This window comes from Mustela lutreola, chromosome 2 (assembly GCF_030435805.1).
Source record: "Mustela lutreola isolate mMusLut2 chromosome 2, mMusLut2.pri, whole genome shotgun sequence".
Lineage (NCBI taxonomy): Eukaryota > Metazoa > Chordata > Mammalia > Carnivora > Mustelidae > Mustela > Mustela lutreola.
Genome location: NC_081291.1, coordinates 56,668,995 through 56,686,759, shown reverse-complemented (window position 1 = coordinate 56,686,759; position 17,765 = coordinate 56,668,995). Strand labels below are relative to the sequence as shown.

The window sequence follows — 17,765 nt, the reverse complement described above, 5'->3', positions numbered from 1 at the left end:
TACCATCCATCCATCCATCTATCCATCCATCCATTAAGCATTTATTTAGTGCCCACAGAGCGCCCTGCCCTGCTGGGGCCTCAGTGCAGGATGAGACACAGTCTCTGTCCTTGAGTTGTTCCCTGTGTGGTGGGAGAGGCAGTCACAAACAGGCAGCTACTCTCCAGTATGAAGAGAGAGGCACAGAGGTCAGAGGAGCCCAGGAAGAACTGGAAGGCCAAGGCCACAGTCCTGATGCCTGAGAAGGGAGAGACAGTGGGGGTGATCTTTGATCAGAGGCCAGACATCATCAATGTTACCTTGGGTGCTGGGTATTTTAGTGTTCCTGTGAATCTTCTCTATCTTTATTCAGAGATGTGGTCATATCACTTGGAAAGTTTGTTTCCTTCAGATCTTCTCTGAAGCAGTACTCAGTGTAGAGCTAATTATTCCCCATGACTGAGGCAAAACCTTCCAGAATGCTCCATTTGCCACTTTGTGAATTGTGAGATGTTCATTCTGGTCAGTGGAACAATTACTCTTCCCAGTGTTTCGTGACACTGGGTGACCTTGTCTCTAATCCTTTCATAATGTTATTCCCCTGGCCTCAAGGTGTGTCCTCCTGTGCCTGAACTGATAGCTGGGTCCTTGGGCCCCTCTGCAGATATAGGTGACTCTATCCTCCGCTTCTCTGCCCTGTGAACCATGGCTCCTCGGTCTCCATGGACCCCAAGGAACTCTGGGTGTTGCAGCTCCCTGTCCCCGTGCTCTAGCCTGGAAACCCTCAAGGCAGGAAGCTGAGCAACGATCGAGCTGACTTCATTTGTTCCCCGTTTCATGGGGATCATTGTCCTGTGTGGCCTGAAATCCTGTGCTTTGACAATCACTGCTTCATGGGTCCTGTCTGTTTTGTTGGTTTTAGGCAGGTGGGTAACTTGGTGGCTGTGGCTGCCTTTTGGCCAGAAGAGGACACCCCCAACAATTCTGTCCCCTCCTCATTTGAATTAAATTCTTCTCTCCTCCACCTCCTCTCCTTCTGCTAACTCAGACTGATGTGTGGCCTGGGTCAGCTTGTCCACCATGCCCTTAAGGCCATGGGCAGGTCAGAGGGCCTTGGACCTGGAGGGGCCCAGAACCTAGGGAGAAGGTGGAGAGATTTTCCTTGTAGTGCCGTCCACACACCTGGCAGCATGTACTCAGAAGACATCTGGGAGCCAGAGGAAGCTCGCTGTGCTGTCCAGGGAAGGACTGTCATCCTCCCCACGGCTGACAAAACTGAGGCCCAGAGAGGCAAAGCCCCTTCCAAAATCACACAGCCCAAGAGGGCAGAGCAGGACTTGAACCCAGGCCTGGACGACTTTGGTATTGATAGGTAACATTCGTTGGGTACTTTTTCTGTGCCAGGCACTGTTCTAAACACTTTCCACGCTCTGCTATGCTATTCCTGGCACAGCCCCATCAGGCTAGAACACCTGACTCAGTTTCCAATAGGCAATGCTGCTGAGGGTTTCAGAGTAGTGGGCTCTGGAATGGAGGTTTGAATCCCACTTCTTGCTTTTGAAGCATATGTGATCTTGAACCCATTACTTAAATTCTTCACCTTAGTGTCTTTACCTATAGCCAGATGTTATAGGTCAAATTGTGTCTCCCACCCACCCAAATTCATATGTTGGAGTCCTAATATCCAGGACCTCAGAACATGACCTTATTTGAAGATAGTGTCTTTAAAGAGGTGATCGAGTGGAAAGGAGGCCATCTGGATGGCTCTAATCAGGTATGACTGGTGTTCTTATAAAAAGGGGACATTCGGGCCCAGAGAATATGGAGCATAGACAATGTGGAGAGGCTCAGGGAGAAAGAAGCACTCTAGGAGCCAAGGAGAGAGGCTAGGAACAGACTCTCCCCTGCAGACCTGAGTAGGAACCAATCCGGCCCATGCCTTGATGGTGCACTTCGAGCCTCCAGAATGGTCAGGAAGTCAGCTTCTGTTGTCTAAGGTCCCCAGGTCTGTGGGACTGTGTTTCGGCATCCCTACCAAACTCCTCTACCAAGGCTGATTTCCGTGTCCATCTCATCTTGTGAGGATTACATGAGAGCACATGTAAGGTGTTTGGGAAAGGGCCTGGCATACCCTAATACTCAGAAATTGGTGAGGAAGCTGAGACCCAGAGAGGTGAAGCAGCTTTCCCAGGATCACACAACTCACAGTATCTGAACCCAAACCCTACATTCCCAACAACTCGCCCGGCCTGCCTGAACTGCTGTCTAAGTTCTTTACTCAGTGCCCTCTGCCGGAGTTCCCACCACCCTGTGCCTCTTTTGCCCAGAGTTGATGCTTAACCACATTCATCAATCATCCTTTCAGAGGCCAAAGGGGAAGAAAATGAAACAGTGGAAAAGAGGGCCAGGCTGGCAGAGAAAGGATCTAACTCAAGGAAGTAATTATATATTAATTGGAAAAGTCCACCGGCGTGCTCATGGATTTAGCCCCGCCGTGTCCCTGATGGATATGCAGCCCTGGCTGCCTTCCAGTGGCAAGAACCATGTCAGAGTAGTGTCTGCTGCAAGTCAAGGCTCTGCCACCATCCAGGTGTGCTGGCTAGCAGGTGGGGGGCTGGAGGCTGTGCAGGGAGAAGACATTCCTGTGGAGAGGAGGGCCTGGCACTCCAGATTGGAGCTGTCTGGCTCCTTGACTAAGTGCTAAATGACGGGTGCTGGGAGCCGAGCCTCAGTTTCCTTGTCTGTAGGAGGGGTGCCACTGGGATGAGGGTGGTGTTCAAGAGCCTGTTGTCCAGTAGCAACTTCCAGTCATGTCTTATTGGAGGCCAGAGAAAGTCAGGGTGAGGTTGCAGAGAACAGAGTCCTCTCTGATCACCCATGATGGGGAAGGGGTGCAGGGCAGTGGAGTGGTGGGGTGTGTGTGTGAAGGAGCAGTTAGGCGAATGTTGAGACTTCCCCGGGCTCTGAATTAGAGAGTAAATGTCACCAGGATGAAAAGTACCCAAGATCATCACAACTCAGCTCCCCTCTCCACCCCTCATGTCTGCCCTGGGAAGAGGGATCATAATGCAGACCAAAGAGGGAAGACATGATCTCAGGGTATAAAACCAGAAAGTGGTTGGGGTCATGTCTCCCTGGGGCAGACGTCAGGATGTGGGGGCCCTCGGCCCCCAGAGGCTCAGGACACCGTTTGGGTCACTCAGATTTAGTAAATAAAAATAAGGGCTGCTAAATTGTGAATTTCAAATAAACCATGAATGGTTCTTAGCATAAGTAGGCCCTGTGTTAATATTGGTCCCTACTTGTGCTAAACATTTTGTTGGTTCTTACCTGAAATCCAGAGCTAACTGGGCCTCTCGTGTGTCACCTGACAGCCCTAGGCACAGGGAAGGGCAGGAGATGGCTGGTTTGGGGGAGGTAGAACTCTCAAGTCAGACTGCCCAAGTTCTGGCCCACTCCCAGAGCCACAAGGAGCAGGTCTGCAGCTCGAGTGTGCTTCCCAGCCAGGTCTCTGAGGTTCAGCTGCTGGAAGGGCCTCCCTGGCCCAGTCCCTCCACGGTCAGAGAGGCCAGAGCTGCAAGTGAAGCCCAGTGTCCTGGGTGCCCCAGCCTGCACGCCCTGATTCCCACCCTGCCTCTGCATCCAACACACACACACACACACACACACACACACACACACACACACACACACGGCAGGCCTGATGCCAGGCCAATGCCTGAGATTATAGGTGAATGGTGAAGGTCAAGTGAGCTTCCAGGTAACCAGGTTGCTCAGTCTGTGAGCAGCCTCTACATCTCTGAGTGTACATCCTGTGATATGACCTGGTACCTCTTGGGGTGGCCTGTGTGTGTCCCTCAGGGCCTGCCAGTGTCCCTCAGGGCCTGCCAGTGTCTGTCTGGGGCTCTAGTCACGGCAGAAGGGTGATGGGCTGGGAGCAGAGCACTTTATGCCCACTTCGTGGTCCAGAGCCTAGTCCCCTGGCCATGCTCAAGGGCAAGGGAGACTGAAACATGCTCCAGCCATGTGACCTGGAAGAGGAGGACCCAGGCGTGGTGCAAATGTAGTCAGACTCTGCCACCAGTGGCTGCTGGGGTGGGCCCACTGAGTGGTTAGAGTTGGGTATATTTACATAGAGTAATGGGATTTGCTGATGGATGGGGTGAGGAGGTAGAAGAAGATAGGATCCAAGACTGACTCCAGGACTGGACAGCTGACAGAGGTAGAGAAGGTGAGGCTCTGGGGTAGGGGAGAATGGGAGAACTGGGGGTTCCCTTGCCCAGCTGCCAGGGCACACCCTGTAGGCCTATTCCTTTAGGGCCCTTGGGAAGGCCCAGATCCTGCCCTGTAGAGCCTTGAATGAGGTTTAAACTCAAGTCAGAGGATATGTGAGTGTGTGTGTGCACACATGTATACAAGCATATGTATGTCTGAACAACAAATAGGAACTTTACCCTCCTCAAGCCCCTCCAAGTGATTTTGCTGCTGCTGGGGTGCGCGGTGTTGATGAAAGAACTTCCCAGGAGGCACAAATCCTGGCCTTTGTCTTGTTTCTGCTAGACTTGCTGTGAGCCCTTCTATAAAGCCCTGACTCTTTCTGGGCCTCAGCTTCTCCATCTTTAAAATGAGAGGGTTGGTCCAAACCAGAGGCTGCAAGCTGGTGGTCCAAAGGCCGAGTTCAGCTTGCAGCCTGTTCTGTCCTCATGGTGTTTGTCAAAATACCATAAAACATGGGAGATTTACTTAAAATTTTGATTCGGTCTCTTGAGATTTGGGCCTTTTTAATGTCCGTTTTATTGAAAAGTCACTTTAGGAATAAACCAAAGAGCAAAAAATACCTTTGCCCAACACAGAGCCCAATATTTCTTACCGTAAGCTGTGTTTGAAAAAATCTTATAGCTATGGAAAGGATAGTAATAATTAATAATAATAATACTTATCATTCATCTATTGCTCTGCAATTCAATGTACGATACAATCATCACTAGGAGGACCCTGTGGTGTAAATATTGTCCTATTTTACAGACAGAGAAGCTGAGGCTCAGGGCTCAGCTGAGCTGGGGACCTCTGAGAGGAAGCAGGCCCAGGGTCGGGAACTAAAAGTGGGCTGAGGGTCCAGGTGACAGGCCACCAGCTAACCTGGCAATTCTTCTAGTAGGCCTTGCTGCCCTCATGCCAGACACACTTTTCATCTGGATACTAAGGAAGGACATGGGGGTAATTTCTGGTATTTGGGGAGGCGCCTCAAAACATTCTCAGACACCATGAGGCCAGGAAGAGAGGGACTACAGCTTGGAAACTCTCTTTGCTCATGGTAGACTCTGGTTTTCCAGGGCAGAGATAAACTGTGACATGGGACCTAAAAGAAACTTCTATATATTTTCTCCTCCCTCACCTAGCCACACACTACCTATCCACCCATCCACCCACCCACTCCCCCAACCAGATGTGCACCCATCCACTTACCCACTCCCCCATCCATCCATCCATCCATCCACTCACCCATCCATCCACTCATTGCTTCACATCCCTACCCATCGTGACACCCACGTAAAGAAGAAATAAATGATCCAACGGAAGATATCAACCAACCATCCAGCCATTTTATTTGTCCATGCTGTGATCCAGGCCCAGTGCTAACATTGGGGAGTTCCAGCACAGCCTAGACACCAAGGGACTCCCAGCGTGTGGGGCCATCAGGCTGTGGTCTCAGAGGTATCTGAGTTTCACCAGTGTCTGTGGGCACAGAGTTCAGAGGTGCCATCTCTTGGTGGCTCAACACAATCACCAAAGGTCCCTGTGGTCGGCCTCACACCACACCTCACCCGCAAGCAGACACACCTGGGGACCAGCAGATGCACAGAAACAAACCCACGTGCACCCCCCGCCCCCGAATCTCTCAGGCCCATGGAGAGAGACACAGAGTTGGGTAGTTGCAGGAGCCCACACAATGTAGGTGCCCCAGGACCCCAGAGGTACTTGAAGGTGCAAAGTCACGTGACTACCCAAGACTACCGAGGGACACACACACACACATGCACACACACGTGCGCGCCTGCGCATGCACAGATATGCAACCAGACACATATTAGAATACCCACAGCCTCTCAGAGGAGAGCTCTGCAGGTTGGCAGGCATTGGATGTAGGAGCAGAGAGGCCTTGTCCACACCTCTCTGCCAGTCTGCCCTAGGACCCTGACATCCAGGAAGCCCTGCTGAGCCCTGCTGCTCATGGGACCCCTCACCCCAGCTTTTCTGCCCCATAACTGAGGACTGTGCCTCAGCTCTCAGAACACATGGCAATGGCAGGGGCATCCGGCTGGGGAACGGGCTCCCTGAGTTGATTTATGCCGTGTGGTGATTCATCAAGCCCTCTGATAGTCACCCAATCCCAAGGGCACAGGCCTGCCCCCCACATGGCTCACTATGAGCTCACTGCTCAGTGACCTTGCTCAAAAGGCCTAGGCTGGGGATCTGATTTTTGTCCCAGGTAATAACAATAACACCCCAACCCAGGCATCCAGGGGCCACTTCTGCCTGGTTGGCCAACAGAACTCGAGAACCCAGCTATGCAAGGGCCCCCATGGGAACCAGGCCTCGCAGCTCCTTACCCCAAAGCAAGTACCAGAATTAAGAAGAAGCACAGGCCATGGAATGATACAGGCAGACTCAATATAAATAAAATATTCATATAAAAATAGTCTCTTACAAAATATTCTCTCTTATCCAGTGGCTCACTTTCCAAAAGATGGAAACTGTTGGGAGTTTTATTAATATCTTTCCTCTCTCTCTGTATTCCAAACTGGATTCTTCTATTGGTGTAAGTTTGAGCTGGGGAGGACTAAAGGATGGAAATCGTAATCTGGGCGATGTCTCCAAATCTGGACCAGCTTAAATTTCTGGATAAGTAGCAGCAAACAGCAAAAAAATATAAACGTGTGTGTATATATATCTATATATGTATAAAGGACGTCTGCTTTTAAACATCTAGTGCTGGGGGTGGGTGGGGAGATACCGCGAAATCAACTAGTAGAAATATCTGCGTAAAGGATAGTTATTTACAGTTCTACTTGGCTCCTTGTCCTAGCAACAAAATTATCCCGCAAAGAAAGCAAGCGGTCCACTTTGATTGCAGAAAACGGATCCCGACGAGGTGGAAGGACTCTTTTTAATTAAATAAATTAATATTATTTTTTTATCAGAATAAATTGTTAAATATTGCTATATTGAGGCCCCTGGGTCCAGAGCTCCTGGTGCAAAAGGCTCTGCTCCAGCGGAGGAGGGCCCCCTCCCCTGGCGGCGTGTGGGGTGGAGCGGAACAGCAGTGGGTGTGGAAGAGAACAGTCCAGGGCTCTGGGGAGATCTTTCCACCGGGTGCCTGTGGGAAACCTGGGAGAGGTTTCCCCACAGCAGAAAAGACAAACTCAGCATTCCTCCCACGGATATCCTGGAAGAGACCCGCCGGGGTGACTGCAGCTGGGAAGCTGTCCGGTCCCCGCTGCGGTCTAACTTGCGGCTGGAGGTGCCCAGCCGGCCCCAAGGGCGACAAGCTGAGTCCCGGGCTCACTTGCACGTGTACACCTCGGTGCGCTCGCTGCAGGTGTTGCACTTGACGTAACAGCACCAGTGGAACTTGCAGTTGCACTGCCACACGCGGGCATACTGGTGGGTGTTGTAGCCGCGGCCACAGCACATGAGGTCGCAGCCGCTGGCCTGCGGGGCTGTCTTGTTGCAGGCGCGGCCCTGTGTGCCCACACTGCCCGTCACCGGGTCCTCCTCGCAGTAGTTGGGTGACTTCTCGATGTACACCAGGTCTGTGTCCATGGGCTTGCGGTATGACAGTGGCTTCTTGATCTTCAGGAAGGTGGGCCGCTTGTTGCGGCTGGCACGCACGGGCTCCACATGGACCGCCTCGTTGTACTTGTCCTTGAGCACGTAGCCCAGCTCCCGGAACTGCGGCAGCGTCGTCCAGCATGTCTTTGTGGTGCACGAGCCGGACACGCCATGGCACTTACACTCCAGCTTCATATTTTCCTCCAGGATCTGCAGGGGTGGGTGGGGAAGAGCACAGCACCCGTCACTGCATGCACTGGCCTGGGGTGGCCCCCAGCCCAGCCCACCCTTGCCCTGCCATCCAGCCTAGCTGGCTCCCGCTTTTGTGGTTCTTTGTGGTGGGGTAACTCAGACCTGGATTCAAATCCCTCTCACCGGTGCTTCTACCTGGAGCCCACTTGCTCTCCCGGTCCCTCCCAGCTCCTATCTGGTGATTAGATTGGTGCTCAAATGCATTCAGGCCAGTCCAGGGCACACAGAGGGTTCTTTTTGACCTGGGCAGGTTTATTTTATTTTGTTTATTTATTTATGTAAGAGAGGGAGAGAATGAGTGAGCAAGGACAAGCAGGGGAGAGGCAGACGTAGTGGGGGAGGCAGATTCTGGTTGAGAAGAGAGCACCAGGAGGGACCAGATCCCAGGACCCCAGGATCATGACCTGAGCTGAAGGCAGACGCTTAACCAACTGAGCTCCGCACCAGGTGCCCTTAGCCTGCACAGGTTTAAAATCATTTTTAAACCAACATTTAAAAACCAGCAGATAGACTTCCAGGTTCAGTTGGTTGGTTGGTTGGTTTCTGTGTTTTGACAAATAGAAAGGGCATCTGGCAACTCTAGGATGCGATTCAAAGCATTTACTAACTGGTATGACTGAGGGCAGACCTGCTGGGTGGAAAGTTGACTACACATGGCAGCGTGACAGCCCTGCTCACCGCAGCCTTTGTCAGCACTGTCACACAGCAGCGACACCTGGAGCTGCCTCCTTCACTGGCTGGTATCCCTCAACTTGCCATAGTCCCCACCTCTCCATATTGCCTCCTTGACCTCGAGCTTGTATTTTCAGAGGTCATCTGCTTGACCACTTAAGACATCTGCCAGGCACGGTGAACACCCAAAGATGGGAACCCTGGCTCTGATTTAGCCTTCCTGGGCTATGCCCCATTCCCCTGGATGTCCCTGGCAGCTTTCTCTGACCTCCAGCCTACGTGGGGTACCTCTTTTTCTGAGTTCCCAATTCCCCTCAGGCTCCCATTGCCCTAGCACTGAGACGCAGTGTTGTACAAGGAATGAAAAGCACAGAAGCTGGACCCCGGGTTTAAATCCCAGATCTAACACAAACTTGCTGTGTGCCCTCGGGCAACTTCCTTGAGTCCTCTGTGCTGCATTTTCCCCTTGTGCAAAATGGGAGTGACAATTGATATTAATTGTAATCATACAATAAAACACTTGATAGCAACAGAAAAGAATGAACTAATACACACAGGAAGAACAGATCTCTAAGATGTAATGCTGAGAGAAAGAAGTTGGATGCTGAAAAGAACATACTATGTGATTAAACAGATGTGAGGTTGAAGAACAGGGAAAGCTAATGCCTGGGTTTCATTCTTCTCTACATACTCGGACAGTGGGCCACAGATGGCCCGTAAGCCATATTTTGCTGACCCCTGCCTTGGAATATCCATGCAAGCAAAGGAGGCAACATTTACCAAACCCCCGTGGTACTTGGTATTTAGGTTGTTATTAGGCTTTGGGATTTGTTCTTTTTAAAATCTCTTCACTCCTTCCCTTCTTTCTTCTTTCTTTTTAAAAACTATATTATAGAAGGAAGTATCTTTGGAACTAAAGCTTCTCTTCCCTTATCATCATCTTCAGTCTGATTTTATCGCAGTCGACATTTATGAAGGTCCTACTATGTACCAGACACTAGGGGGGAAGGTACGAGTGAGCAGTTTCTGGGTCACAGTGTCTGAGCATTTTCATGGTCTCCATGTGGACTGTCAAATTTACTTGGCTTGTTATATAGTGAAAAAAAAAAAGTGGATTAATGAGTAAATACCTAAACACTTATTAATCACCTGTACACGCACTGGGCCCATGCCTCTGTAAGTGGCATCGTTGAACTCCATGAGGTTAGTATGATTCCATTTTACAGGGGTAAAAACTGAGGCTCAGCTAAGTCCTGGAGCTGGTCTGTGGGGGCATTCAGAGGCGAGGATTTTACTGCTGAGGGCTGTGAACCAACTGCTTGAACCAACTGCCGCTTACTTGCTTTGTGACCTTGGAATTGTCACACTCCCTCTCTGGGCCTCAGCTGCCGTCACTGAAACATGGAATAAAGGCAATTCCCTCTTTTCTGGCAAAAGTCAGGGTGCTGGAACAGAATCAGACATTCAAGAAATAGTCACTAGCTCTGCCTCTGGGCCTGGGCCAATACCAGTGCTGGGGATACAGAGGTGGCAAGATCTGGTTCCTGTCTCCAAGAATGGGCTTGTGTTCAGGGTCCTCCCCATCCTAAGAGCTCTGCATCCAGGAGGAGAGGACCAGAGCTTGGGTCAGTGGTCTCACTGGGAAGGGAGCACCACCCTGTTTAAACCATGGTGTCTGTAATCCGATGAGCCAGCAATGCCACAAGCATCCAGAATGTTCAGGGACAGAGCTTTCAGCTGGCTGAATGCTCTGATTCCAGGACACCTAGTGGGACAGAGCACCTCCTGGGTGAGCAGCCCCGTCAAATAAAACAGATGTCCCTTTTGGACGTCAGTGAGGATATAGTTCCTAAGAGTCCAGCCTTCCTTCCTGCCTCGGCTTGAGAAGCGTGGGAAAAGAGCACAGCTCAGGGGTGTGGCGATGCGCTTGGGGGCAGGGTTAGGCAGCAGGTTCCGGCTGACTGAGATTGCAGTGTAGTCAGACATTTCGACATGGATATGCTGGGGGATAATCAGAATGGATTCTGACGCTCCTAAAGATGCAGGGCCAGGGGGGTGTGCACACATGGCATGGCGTCTCCTAACACGTGCTGACCTACAGCTCAGAAATCTCACTTCCAAGGCATATACTTGAGAGAATGAAATGCTCATGTGCACAGGAAATAGGTTCAAGGATGTTCATAGCAGCAGCATTGATGGATGTATGGAGACTGCCTAGAGTGGATTCATGGTGTCTTCGCACTGGGCGCTCTCTGTATGTCCAGCGTGGTGGGATGGATAAGCTAAGAGGTGCGCTCTTCGGGACCCTACAGGACAGTGACAATGAACAGCTATAGCAAAGCACACCAACAGAGGTCAAGCCCAGAAATACAGTGGGGAGGGCAAAAAGCAGTCGGAAAAGATGTCCCCGGGATGAATTCATGTATATCAAGTTCAAAGGTAGGCAAAAGTGAATTGTATGTTTCAAGGCCACCTACAGAGGGGGAAAGTACAATAAGAAGTAAAGAAATGAGGGTCACAAATACCAAGACAGTGGCTGTTTCTGGGCTGGGGTGTGAGGGGCTGTGGTTGACAAAGGTCACCGGGGGCACTGATGCTTTATAATCTTTCTTTTAAATAGTACGAATGTCCCATGAGCTTTTTTGCATAGAAGCTATATGTCACAATTTATAAAAATGCAGTGGGTCCAAAAGCCACTAAGCACTAAGCTCAACATCATTTGCATCAGGCAAATGCAAATCAGAATAGCCACTTCCCACCCTCTAGGATGGCTGACAGAAGAAATACAGATATGCAAGTGTTAGTAAGAGTGTGGAGAAATGGAAACCTTGACACACCATCAGTGGGAATGTGAAATGGAGCAGCCCTGTGGTTCCCCAAAATGTGAAACACAGGGTTATCATATGGCCCAGTGCTATAGACTGAATGTTTGAGTCCACCCCCAAATTCATGTGTTGAAATCCTAGTAAGTGGAGCCTCTGGGAGGTTCTTAAGTCATGAGGATGGAGCTGTCATGAATGGGATGAATGCCTTATAAAAGAGGCTCCAGAGAGACCCCATTAGGGGTACCCTTCCACCATGTGAGGTCACAGGAAGACCGCACTGGCTTTGAACTAGAAAGAGGGCGAGATGCTGTGTGCCTTCATCTTGGACTTCCAGCCTCCATAACTGTGAGACATAAATGTCTGTTGTTTATATGTCACCCAGTCCGTGGGACTTTGTCATAGCCTCCTAAAAAGACTAAGACACCCAGCCAGCAATTCTGCTCCTAGGTATATACTCAGGAGAAATGAAAACATACGCCCATACAAAAACTTGTTAACCAATGTGAACAGCAGCATTCTTCATAATCACCAAAGAGCGGAAACAACCCAACTGTCCATCACCTGATGAACGGATACAGAAAACATGGCACAGGCACACACAATGGAACATTATTTGGCCACAAAAACGAATGAAGTGCGGACACACGCTACAACACGGATGGACCTTGGAAGCATCACGCTCAGTGACAGAAGCCAGACCCAAATTGTATGGCTGCATTTACATGCGATGTCCAGAAGAGGCACATCTACAGAGACAGAAGGTAGATTAGCAGTTTGGGAAGAGCCTGGGGGAAATGAGTGTCTGCTGGGGGTTACAGGTTTCTCTCCGAGATAACGAAAATACTCGAAAATTATGATGGTGGAACACATCTGAGAATATGTTAAAAAAAAAAAAAGCATGGAACTGTACACTTTATATGAGTGCCCTGGATGGTATGTGAATTATACCTTAATAGAGTGGGTTCTCTTAAAAAAATCCTTGAAGGTTTTAGTGGAAAAGCAATAGGTAGTATTTTTGAGGCTGTGACACCGACTGTTTGTGTTCGGCGGATGCTGGGCCAGGACCCCCAGTGCCGAGGTCAGACTCTGGGGTCAGGCTGGGTATGGCTGCTACTCCCACTTCATGGAGCCTTCCGTTCACTGCCTCCGTACACTGCCTCCCTCTTCCTGTGAGGCCACAGCTGGCCTGAGGCCATTGCAGTATTTGTGTGGGGCCCTCATCAGATGATGTCCAGCCTGTGAACCCAGCAAACTTTGCATTTTCAGAGCCCCGGTGATTGCATTATATCTGTGCTAAGCTGTGCATAATCACAGCTGCCCTGGCCAGAACTGGCCACCCAGGCGGGCATCCGGATGGGCACCCAGCCCTCTGCCTGAGGCAGGGGACAAGAGCAGAGGAAGCAAGTGTGGGACAAAGCCACATTCTTTGCACCCCCTGACCCCACCCCACACCCCCGAAGATCAGGCTGGCTACCAGCTTCTTGGCTGTCTAGAGGGACTTCAGAGCTCCATTTCCATTGGGACAGTCTGGATTGTGATCCAGGGACATGTAGGCTCTAAGGGTTTGAAGAGTCTGCAGGCTCTAAGATGATACAACCTCTTGCACCTTCCTAGAGTTTGGCACAGAGCAGGTGCCTAGGAAATGCCCAAAGGGAAATTCACCAACAGGACACATTCAAACTATTCCATGACCAGCAGGCAGTGAGACAGAACAAACTCCCCCGAATGTTCAGGGTCTGGGAGGCCCTGCCAGGCTGGACGGAGGGGAAGTGCTGAGGATCCTGGGAGCAACTAAGATCAGGGGAGGGGCGATCAGAGGGCTTGGAGCAGCTGCAATGGACTCATGTCAATATTTTATGACCCTGATTGCACTGGTGGGTCCCAGCTTACATGGTAGCCACAGCAGCCTGCTTGGGGTCTGCTGTTTGGCCATCCTGGGATAGAGAGTTGCTTCGATGCAGCAGGAAAGTAAAGGAGAAAATAAATCTGTGAGGTTCATGGTCTGGTGTCTCAAGAGTGTCGTCTCTGGAGAACATGGAGGTCTCCCACTTCTCACCCCACCGATGGCCTGGTATCTGAACACAGCAAGGGGCCCCAGATTAGTGGGCTGGTGGTGCCGCGGGGAGGGGGTGGCTCTTTTGGGGGAGACAAGAAGCGGCTGCAATAGGGGTTCACATTTTACCTTATAAATCCTCACTCCTGTTCCTGGCCTCCACTGGCTTCCCTGCCCACTCACAATAAAATCCCACCTCGTAGCCAACACGCAGCCACAGGTGGAGAAGAGAAGGAAATATGTTCCCCTCATCAGGTAAAACTCCTGATTTTCCTGACATTCCCTCAGAGGTGGCCATTATCATCCCATTTCACAGGTGAAGAGAAAGGGAGGGACTTAAGCAAGACCGGAGTGTGAGTCTGTATGTCTTTCCAGACCACTCCCTGTGCTCCTGACCTTTGCTTCATGCCACAGGAGATAGTATAGGGCACCTAACCATTGCTACTGGTGACTGGCTGGTTGGGCCTGGTGGATATCGGTCATGGGACAGTATGAATGCAGCTGCCACCTCCAGTTAGGCCTGAACTGCGGAAGCCCTGTTGGGAGATTAGAGGGCAGGAGGGAACTCCTCCTGCTTGCTCCCCACTGGGACCCTCATTTTCATCTCCCTAGAAAGACACTGCATACCTGCCAAGGGTCGTTCCCTATTTCTTCCCTCCCCTCTGTCTCAGGCAGCCACTAAATAGTATTCTGTCTTGATGATTTTCCCATTTGAGACATTTCACATAAATGGCACCCTATAATAAGATGGCCTTTTGTGGGTCTAGTTTCCTTAATTCAGCACAGTGTTTTTTTCGTTTTTGTTTTTGTTTTTTAAAGATTTTATTTATTTATTTGACAGACAGAGATGACAAGTAGGCAGAGAGGCAGGCAGAGAGAGAGGAGGAAGCAGGTTCCCTGCTGAGCAGAAGAGCCCGATGTGGGGCTCCATCCCAAGACCCTGAGATCATGACCTGAGCTGAAGGCAGAGGCTTTAACCCACTGAGCCACCCAGGTGCCCCAGCACAGTGTTTTTAAGGTCCCTCCATGTAACATGGTGTAGCTTGTACCAATACGTCTTTCTTTGTCATGACTGTGTGGCTATGCTACATGCTGTCCCCCGTCCCTCAGTTGTTGGACAGCAGCCCCTTCCTAAACACTCTATAATTTCCTAGTCTGAGTGCACCCAGTGGACTGGCCATGACTGTGATGCCAGTGGCGAGACGCGGCTCCTTTGAGGTGAGCTGAGAACGAGCCCTTTCCTCTTGACTGCCAGGCCTGTCCTTGTCTACCTCTTGGATCTGGTCTCCTGTTCTTTACCCAGCTAATCTTTACTGCCATATCAGAGGCTCAACTCAACAAGTCCGCCACCGGGTCTGTGCCCTCTGGGGGAGACTCATGCATGTGCCAAATGACACAGAGTACCTCACAGAGGGGGTTATCTGAAATATCGAAAGCCCAAGAGAATCAAAAGTTCCACCAATGGGGAATGGTTACATAAATTCTGATGATTCTCTAAACTGGAATGTCCTGCAGCTGTTAAAGAGAACAAGGCAGTTCTGTACTTACTAATGAGGGCTGATTGGCAAGAGACACGGGGAAGAGAACAAAGCAAGGTGCGGAAAAGTATGCAGACCACGAGCTCACTGGTGTGAGAAGGAAAAAAAATACATGCACTGGTGTTAGTAAGAACACAGAATAATCTCTCTGGAAGAATGCATGAGAAATTGGTAAGAGTGGCAACTTCCGGAGAGGGTACCCAGTGCCGGGGATTTGTGGAGACAGGAGCCTTCCTTCTCATGGGGTTGTCTTTTGTACCTTTTGAACATGCTATCATGTCAGAAAAAAGTCACCTCCTCCACGAAGCCTGCCTTGATTGTCAGTGACTCCCTCAGGTTCTTCATGGCTATCCTGGGCTATTGATACCTGTCAACTTGGCCCTGTGAGACTGTCTACCTGTCAGCATCTCCCATCAGGCCAGTGGGTCTCTGTGGTGGACATGGAACTATACCATTCATATGCCCCTTCAAGGGAAGTCTTGCATCCAAGCTACAGCTAGTAAGGTGCTAGCCAATTGGCTCGGGGTGGGAGGGGGCAGGAAAATAAGCCCTTTTGTACCTTGTGTAGTATTCGCTAATTTCTTCGGGAGCAATGTTCCTATCATGGCTGATTTTTAAGCTACAAGTGATTTAGCAATTGGCTCACAAATCCCTGGATTTTTAACACGGTGCCTGTGAGCCCACACGAGCGAGCCCCAGTGCATTATGGGGCCAGGAGTGCAATCAGCACGCAGTCCCCAGTGGTCAGATACTCCAGGGCCTGCCCCAGTTGCAGAACTGCAGCCTAATTGGGTGGGCTGCAGCCAGAGGCGGAGAGAGGGAGGGGTAACAGGTCTGGCCACTCTGATGGGCAGTACCTGCTCTAGAGTTCTTCCCACGGCTTTGTCTGGCCAACACTGCAGCAGAGCATCTCGGTCCAGTCCTGCTCCTCCCCTTTCCCTCGGCTGAGCCCTACTGAGTACCTGGGACCTAAAACACCATCTCAGCCTCTGCTTCTCAAGAACCCCGCCTGTGACATTCCTCGGAGATGGGGGCCAGGACATTCACCTCCACCTCCCTGGCCTCTGACAGAGAAAGCCTGGCGTGGAGACGGTACTGACCAGTAGGAAGCAGAAAGAAGGACCTAGTGCATGTCTATCCATGTTCATTCACTGACTCATTTTGCATTGAGCACTGTGTGCCATTCGGTCCATTTGGGATCACCACCACTACCAGAGACCTGGGAAGACCCTGAGGCAGGAAGATACCATCCCTGCCTTCTCTGGGCCTGCAGATCCCAGATCCCAGCTGGAAGCAGCCATGATAGCCCTCCTGAATCTAATTATAAATTAGTGTGTTCCATGAAGGAGTGGGACAGAATGCAAAGAAAAGTTTCGACCCAAGAGTAGCTGCGCTTGGGTGCAGTTCCAGGAAGCTTCCCCCAAGAAGGCAAAGGCCGAGCTGGCAGCCAGAAAACAGGACGGCTCAAACTTAGCCAAATTTAGCAGGATGGGGAAGGGGCATTTCAGACCAGGAAAGAGCACATGCCAAGGCCCTGAGGTAGGAGGGATGCGGCCTGTCCATGAGAGAAATGGGAAGGGGCTGGGGGCTGGCCACTCAGGGCAGGGAGGAGCCTGGATCACCCTCCAGCCAAGGGAGTAGCAAGCACCTTTCAGGCAAGGGAGTAGCAAGGTCCGAATGACACCTTTAGAGATCATTCCAGACAGAGCAGACATCAAGTTAGAGAAGGTCAGAGTGGCAGGATAGTGATATGGAAAGAAACCGTCCCCATCACACAAGCCAGAGACGACAGTGGCTCTGACATAGATGGAGGGGTTGGGAGGGAAACATGAGCAATACTTGGTGAATGATCCGTGGGGAGATTGTGGGGGTCCAGTGCAACTCACAGGCCTCCCATGGCTATGGACACTATGCACTGAAACAAGGAACCCAAAGAAGGACTAGGCTGGAGGAAGAGCATGTATTGAAGATATGATGGGGAAATTTCTGGCATAGTGAGTAACCCATAAGAGGGGTGTCTGGGGAGGCTTTTGGTGCCACTGAAATCTGTCCCTAGTCAGCATGGGTGCCCACAGGAGAGAATGTGACTGGAGTCCCAGTCAGTATTCAGTCTCTCTCACAGACTAAAGCATGTGGTTGAAACCAGCCAGAAGTGGGGTAAACACCTATAATCTTTGGTATTAAAAAAAAATTACAAAAGCACAGGATAAGATATTCTGAGAAAAACTGAAAGCTTTACATGACCACAGGTTCATTATGAGCTAATAAGCTGCTAAAAAGCCTGAGGTCATATTAACTGAGGTCTGGTGCCCACAGTAAGGGAGGAGATTGCTATGTGATTTTCAGAACTGAGCTATGCCCTGGCAGATGGACAGAGACACAGTATGTATAGGAAAAAGGGCTGGAGACCCCATACTGAAGTAGATGGAGCTGACCAGCCTAGAGAAGGCAGTGTCTGGTTGCTCTGGTCACTGCCCCACCTGCTCTGCAGATCTGTCCTGGGACAGGGTGAGTGGGAGGGACAGTGTGTCCATCCAGAGGGCAGAACGGGGACTCCAGCTGGAGAGGAGTCACAGGATAGTAGATCCCTGGTCAGTGAGATGCCAGCCTTCC

At 50.7% G+C, this 17,765-nt stretch overlaps 1 protein-coding gene across 2 annotated transcripts in view; it reads right to left on the bottom strand.

The window, feature by feature from the left end:
- Nucleotides 1-5,555: 5,555 nt before the first annotated feature.
- WNT7A (Wnt family member 7A) overlaps nt 5,556-17,765 on the bottom strand; it is a 60,657-nt gene continuing 48,447 nt past the window's right edge. For both annotated transcript variants that reach the window (XM_059161858.1, XM_059161859.1), the window contains exon 4: nt 5,556-8,022. In XM_059161858.1, the coding sequence (XP_059017841.1) occupies nt 7,543-8,022 (480 nt within the window). In that variant the 3' untranslated portion in view covers nt 5,556-7,542. The remainder of the gene's footprint in view (nt 8,023-17,765) is intronic.